This window comes from Centruroides vittatus, unplaced genomic scaffold (assembly GCF_030686945.1).
Source record: "Centruroides vittatus isolate TY-2023 unplaced genomic scaffold, ASM3068694v2 contig_1713, whole genome shotgun sequence".
Taxonomy (NCBI): domain Eukaryota; kingdom Metazoa; phylum Arthropoda; class Arachnida; order Scorpiones; family Buthidae; genus Centruroides; species Centruroides vittatus.
In genome coordinates this window covers 1,361-8,573 of record NW_027121041.1, presented here as the reverse complement: position 1 = coordinate 8,573, position 7,213 = coordinate 1,361, and the positions used below count along the sequence as shown (strand labels likewise).

Sequence of the window (7,213 nt, the reverse complement as noted above, 5' to 3'; positions counted from 1 at the left end):
TTTGCAATTTACAATATTTTAGTATATCATGAAATTTAAAGTACTCTTCATTAAAATTCATGTTTTTAATTACTATACATTTATCAATAGTAACATCTACATCCAAGAACAAAGCATGGATACTCTGCTTTCATGGCATGCTCTTGTACATAACGAAGTTATCGAGATGATTGTAGGAATAACAAATAATGCGTGAAATATTGTTTGTAGTACAATTATGAAAACGATTTTGACGAAAGTGGTGCATATAATTATATCATAAAATGCCATAATTAATAATACTAACCAAGTGGAAATTGCCCCTTGAATTAACGGAAAGCCTACGTGGCATAAACTATCCTTTAACTTTCCTTCAGTCGTTGTTTGTGACGAAGTAATGTAACAATAGCATATGTGGGTGGGATAATTGACACAAAACCCGATGCACAGAATCAGGGTCATCACAGACACGATGTCTAGATTAATTGCCCATAAAGAACTAAATCCGATTGTCTGCAACGTGATGGACACGACACAAATAGCGACGATAAGAGCGCAATGCAAATTGGGAATTAACGATACAAAAATGACGAAAATTAACAAAGAAGTAATCCAGAACAGTTGAAATGTCATCTGTCTGATAACAATTCCTTGCTCGGCTACAGGGTTACTCAATGTATGGATTATAACGAAAAATGGCGCTTCTTCGGCTATTTTTGATAAACCGTTCGCTATTTTGAATTCGGTGACTCTATCCGAAACATTTTTCGCTGGGAATAAGAAACGACTGGCCACAATATCAGTGTAATTGTGATTAAAAATGATGTCATTTTTAAATTGTTTAGCTCCTGTGAATTTTAAGAAAACGTTTCTAAGAGCATCGATAAAATCCTGCTTCTGAGACAGATCGTAACCCCTCAAGGAGTATTTCGAAATGGGATGATTTTGAAATTCCTTATAATATTTTAACCAAGAAAATTCGTATTCTTGTCCGGCTATATTTTCAATAGTATTAAATTTTTGCATGAAATCATGAACTGTCTGTTGTACTCTTGGATTAGAATAATCTAAAGTTTCGTTAATTACCACGTGCACCGTAAAAGGATATTCGGTAAAATATTTATAATAAACGTGAAATCCCTGTGTAATTTCGGAGCTTTTTGCATTGAATTTGTAAACATTCCACCCTTCCTGTAAGGACAATACACCCTGTATACCTATTGATAATAGTATTAAATACGATAAAATAGTAAGAATCTGTGTCACAGGGTGAAAAATAAAAGCTGAAAATGTATCTCTGAAGAACTTCATAAAGCAGTCTTCATTTTCTTTCAGGTAATAGTCACTTTGTGCAATAGTTTCTGTAAAATTCAATAATTTTGTTTAGATGAATTAAGTGCATTTGTATAATATTTAATAATAATAAAGATTTCTTAAGATACGTAATGTTATTGAAACTATAATAAGCAAAAACAGATAATTTTACAAATATTTTACAAACGAATTGACACTAAGACAACTTATGTAGTTATATAAACTAAGCTATAATATAAAAACATTTATAATGAAAACCATATAAAAAGTGTGATTATTTTAGCCTGCCATTGTCACGTTTATCGCGATACTCTGATGGTACGAAATGGCACAATTTTAATTGTCAAATAGACAGGAATCGAAATTATATCTTGAATTTTTTAGATGTCATAATATTTTCTAGCTCTAAGAAACTGTACTATTCACTGCAAAATATCAAACAGAGATCTGTAAACGAATCAATTTACGTAGAAATTAGGTCAAATATTTAAACTCGGCACTTTCGAAAACCACTTAAATCATATTTTGTGGTATCGGTAACTTTATTTGATGTAATTTTCCTATTCGAATGTAACTATACCGCTTGGTGAGATAGGTAGGAGGGAGTGTTGCGAGAGGAATCGAAATTAATTCGGCCAAAAGTAGTCGTGAACGACTAATAACTAACACCAATCTATTATTAATACTAATAATTGAAAAGTGATCCGTTTTGGATAGGTTGTGTTGGCTTTGCATGTGAATACAGAACGTCCGAAAGACGTCGTATGACTTAAAGAACCAGGGTACCTATTCTGAGTTGTATCGTTAACTTAACGAATACGATAAAAACAAGTTTGTATCGGAACCACGTGATTCGCGTTTAATCAGTGATGAAAATGCTATTTCCGACCGTACATTTAGTTTTCGGTTCCGATAGTCACGTGCGATAACTAACCTTTTGTTATCGGTCACTCTCGCGCTGCAATTAGGAAAGTAACGAATATGAAAACAACATGACGTCTTTTGTTATAAGAATGATTTTATTTCACGAGAAATTGGAGACAGAAAGTTTATAAACTGTGTTGTTGTTTTGCTTAAAAATAATTACCTTCAATATTGGATATTGTATGAATAATGTAATTGCTTCTTTGTTAAAATTTAACGTAAGTAGCTACAGCATGAATATTATTTCTAAAATAGGTTTCAATCGCATATGTGTAAATTAAAATTATAGTCATATATTTATATATTTATATTCAAAGCTATCAATTACTTTTTGCCATCTTCCTGGATTTTTTTTGTCAGCCGACTCCATTGGAATTCAGGCGGTTGACTATTTTTTGCCACAATTTCTGGCGATAGTTTACGGTAAAGGAAGCATCTAACTTTCTTGACATTAATACAGAGTTGTCTTCCATAAAATTAACGAGCATCTCGAAATGGCGACTTGTAGTTCGCTGGTTTCTTTATCCTTTTTTCGACATTTTAAAACAAAACTATTTTACTAGCACTAATACATTAAAATTCTAAAAACCACGTGCTTTGCTTAGAAAATGGCGGGTTGCAGTCACTTGACAAAAATACAATGTTAACTAAACTATAATTGGTTAAATCGTAATAGCTATCGGTAGGATAAAACCCACACGCATCTCGACCGACTACCCGTAGCGAAACTTACTTAACGTGGTGCACAGAATAGCGATTTGTCTAAGGTTTGTTAACTGCGTTTCGCTAATGGGACTTATCGAATGCCCCGTGTCTCGCTCTCGTTGAGTTATCGGAAGAGCTCAGAATAGGTCCCCAGATTACCTATATATATGAACTTCCGATTTATATTGCAAATTACGTTATTTCAATACAAAAATTTTTTCTCGAACAAAGATAGATACATAACCAGTACGACTCTATTCCTACCAGGTAAAGAATGATGTACTGGAGGCAAAATTCTATTACAGATTATGCATCCGAGTGCTGTCGCAATGATAGCGTAATGGCGCCTGTATTTCGCGCTATATCATTCTCGATTTAATTCAGTAGATATAATATATTTTTTAAAAAATATAACTTGTTTTTGTAAGATTTATATTTAGTTAATTATTTTGTTAATTTTTTCTCAAAAGATAACGCTACGTGTAAACTAGCAAATCGAATGGAGACAGAAATTCATTGATTTACAGAAATCCAATAGATGTTTTGGAGATATCTATTGATATCGAATAGATACCCTGTTTCCCCGAAAGTAAGACAGTGTCTTATAATAATTTTTGCTCCCAAAGATGCGCTAGGTTTTATTTTTAAAGAATGTCTTATTTTATCGTACGGTATGGCGGCTTCCGGCCACAAGGAGAAGCAAACCACAGCACACTCGTACCGCACAGCAGGGACAGCGTACAATATGGCGACAGGCGACGGGGGCCACTTGATGCTTTGCCTGTGCATTTACAAGTGACAGCCACAGAAGGTAAAAACAGGGTTGGTGGCAGGTGACAGTCTTCATGTCTTGCATGACTGCTCTGCAACAAACGGTGAAGGTAGCGAAAAACGGCGACAGGATAAAAAGAATCATAGCTGCATGCTATGGTGTTCTGTTCGGCAGGCATGCTTCCAAACGAAAACTTTGCTAGGTCTTACTTTCCGGAGATGTCTTCTATTTAGCAATTCAACAAAACCTATACTACATCTTATTTTCAGAAAAGGTCTTATTTTTTTAAAAAAAACGATATCAATAGATATCAAAAAATAGATATCTAAGTTAGCGGTAAACGGAACTGTCCAGTTTCGTAACAATAGGCGAAAGGCCTAGAAATATATAGCGAATGAACAAACACACGTGCTCATGTATAAATATAGATACACTAGAAAATGAGCCCAGCGTAACTCGAGCTAACGATTTAAATAATTTGGTAAATATTGTATGTCTGGAAATTTTGTTATTACGATCAAAAACAAAAATCGCATCTAAAATAGTACAGTAGAAGCTGCTTTTCAGGTTAAGACTTAATCTTCTCCCTCTTCCCCGCAGGAGAGAATTTCGAAAAATCCCTTCTTAGTGTGCATTTTCATGATGTATCTTAACTATGTACCAAATTTCACCAGTTTCAGTTTAGCAGTTTGATCAGGGCGACGATGAACCAATCAGTCAGTCAGGACATGTATTTTTATATATTTGTAGATAGCAGCGCCAGTTAAGTAATTAAAAGGTATATATAATGAAAAGCAATTGCTTTGTGATTGTTGTCACATATACTCAAAAATATAACTTTGAAAGTGAAATAACTTTCACTTTCTACATTTTCACATTTAAAAATATATAACATAAATTATAATTAAAACACTTTCCACATAGGAAATTATAAAAATAGTTAATAATATCTGCAAAAAAGGTTCATTAAATAAAGACATATTAACAGCCGGTCAATAATATTTCAAGTAAAACGCCCTGTTAATAAAAAGAAACTTGTGTAGCACAATTTAACTTTAAACTATTATTAGAAACACTATAAAAATAATTACAAGTCATATAATTTTAAACTTTTTACCAAAATCTGCTTTAATAGTAAAAGGATGAAGACCCTTCTCTTCTCTGTATCCACTTAATGCCAAACATCCGCCGAAGAAAAATAACTGATAGAAATAACTGAAAAAGATGCACGTTGCAGCATACAAACAGAATATTCTTATGCCTGGAAATTGTGCCGTCATGCCAATGCAATAACAGAAGAAATTCGTTAGTGACGTTATGGTGATGGACACGGCTGCGTTGCGATACGTCTGTTCCATTCGCTTTTCTACGCTGTCACCGCAATCTGTCACCTTCCAACAAGCCAATACGACAAACGAGTCGTCTACTTCCGTAGCTTTAATATATCAAGCAATAACAATTAATAATGTAAAATGCATTAGTATTCGCAAGAATTTTATGGTTTATCTTACCAAGAATAATGAAAGGTAAGCCGATATTCCACTGAAGATTTTCTGTTCCACAGGCAGATAATAATCCAAAACTGGCGGCCACAGCCAGACCTGCAGATACGACACTAGCTACGCCTAACCAGGGTTTGGACTTCACCCAATTGTTAGTCATGTTCGTCGACATGGAGAAAATGGCCACTACGACCACCGCCACGCTTATCAACGACACTAATTGCTGTGAAATACGTTTTATTTGAGAAACAGTAGAAGAGAATGGTTCAGGAAATGTTTTAATATGTTCGAAGCTGTAATCCTTCAACTTGTTGTATAGTGCCTTCGTCCATTCTTCATTCCACTTTTTCTTGTTTGTATCCGATTCGTCTAGTACATAAAATAAACGAACGGCTTTTGCTTGTTTTATGTATCCTTTATCGTCTGTCGTCACCCCTCCCAAATTCACAGCAGGAATTTTGTACGCGAATGTTACAAGATCTATATTAAGGGGATATTTCAACCTTAATATTTCATTAATAGCATTTTCGGAGTTGTTTAACAGATCAATAATAGTATTTTCTAAACACTTGCCATCTACAATCTGGCACACGTCCGAGTAAACAATTTTATTTCCATCTACATGAGCTATGGTATTTTTTGCAATCTTATCTACTGTTCGTATTTCCTCTAAGATTTCTTTGCGTAAAATGTTGCCTTCTTTGTCATTTACTATGTATATCATTGGAAAAAGTGGGCGTTTACTAATTCTTAAAAAATCGAAATTATTCGATTTCATAGGGAATGTCTTATCTATAAATTGTTTTGATTCAAAAACTTTACCTCTGTCCGCACTTAAGAGAAAATCGAAGTCGTCGTTGGTTTGAATTCTGATTAGCCCGATTGATAATAAACCGGAGGCAATGACAGGAACTATAACAAAATAGACGGGATATCGACTAATTACTACACCAAGTCGACCAATTATATCACATACGGTGTTTGTCAGACACAAACATTTCGCTTTCTTCGAAGTGTCGTTTCTTCTAACCTTAAAAAATTAAGTAAAAATTATATCAGTACAAGCATTTCAGATGTTTAGTATAGTGGAAAAATTATTACCTGTTTATTCATTGTTATCTTGAATTAAGAAAATCCTGAATTATCCTGACAATATTCGGCGTAAGGTGCTTCACAACGATTGATTCTATCAGATCGAATAAACTACCTTTCACCTTGAAAAGTATTAAAATTTTCTGAGTAGAAAATCAGTGCTATTTTCAACTGTATTGTTTTTTGTGAAGTCATATCCTCTCTCTTTTCGACGCCTCATTGGTTGATTCCATTTGAAATTAACCATTCGAAGCAGGTCTTTGTTAAATAGTTTGTCACATTTTTGTCAAAATCGTTTTCATTGGGCGTTGTATACTTATATTAAAATAAAATTTACTAAAATATTATCTGATATAGCAGATATACGACTGTATTAATAACCTTTTAACCGAAAGTTTTGCAAACGTTTAATTTAAATAAAGATGCATGCAAAATAATCTCCAAAAAACGGCTATTTTTTATTTTTCTTACTGTCAGCTTTTCAGAGCTGTGACTGTATGACTCTGTAGAACTTTGTATCTTAGGAACTGCTAAGTACCCTATATGGGCTTATAAGTGGCCACGAGGTTCTGTACCTTAATAGTTTGGTCGTTGGTTCGCGTCTTTCCAGGACAGTCTGTTTAAAGCAATTTTTCGTTTTATTTACTTCTATAATACCCAAATATGGGCTGTTTACCCTTAATAAATCATTCGACGTCATTTCTCCCGGGACATCGCGAATAATGCGTTACAGTCAAGCAAGAAACTTAGGCTGGCTCTTCGGAAGTTATTCAACTGAGCAATAATTTTTGTATTAATAAAGACGAATGACTCTATATTTTTTCTTTACCTGGAAATATCCGCAGCCTTCTCAACGACTCTGTACAATGTTTCCCAAAGTAATTTACACAGATCCCGAACTTTGATGGGGTCCGTGGCGATTATA

At 34.0% G+C, this 7,213-nt stretch overlaps 1 protein-coding gene across 1 annotated transcript; it reads right to left on the bottom strand.

The window, feature by feature from the left end:
• Window positions 1-286: 286 nt before the first annotated feature.
• On the bottom strand, window positions 287-4,974 carry LOC136969119 (patched domain-containing protein 3-like; the record flags this gene model as incomplete). Its single annotated transcript, XM_067263218.1, has 2 exons — window positions 4,812-4,974; window positions 287-1,196 (listed from the first exon to the last, which is right to left on the bottom strand). Coding segments are annotated over exons 1-2 (1,073 nt in total), but the record flags the coding sequence as incomplete, so codon positions are not given.
• Window positions 4,975-7,213: the final 2,239 nt, after the last annotated feature.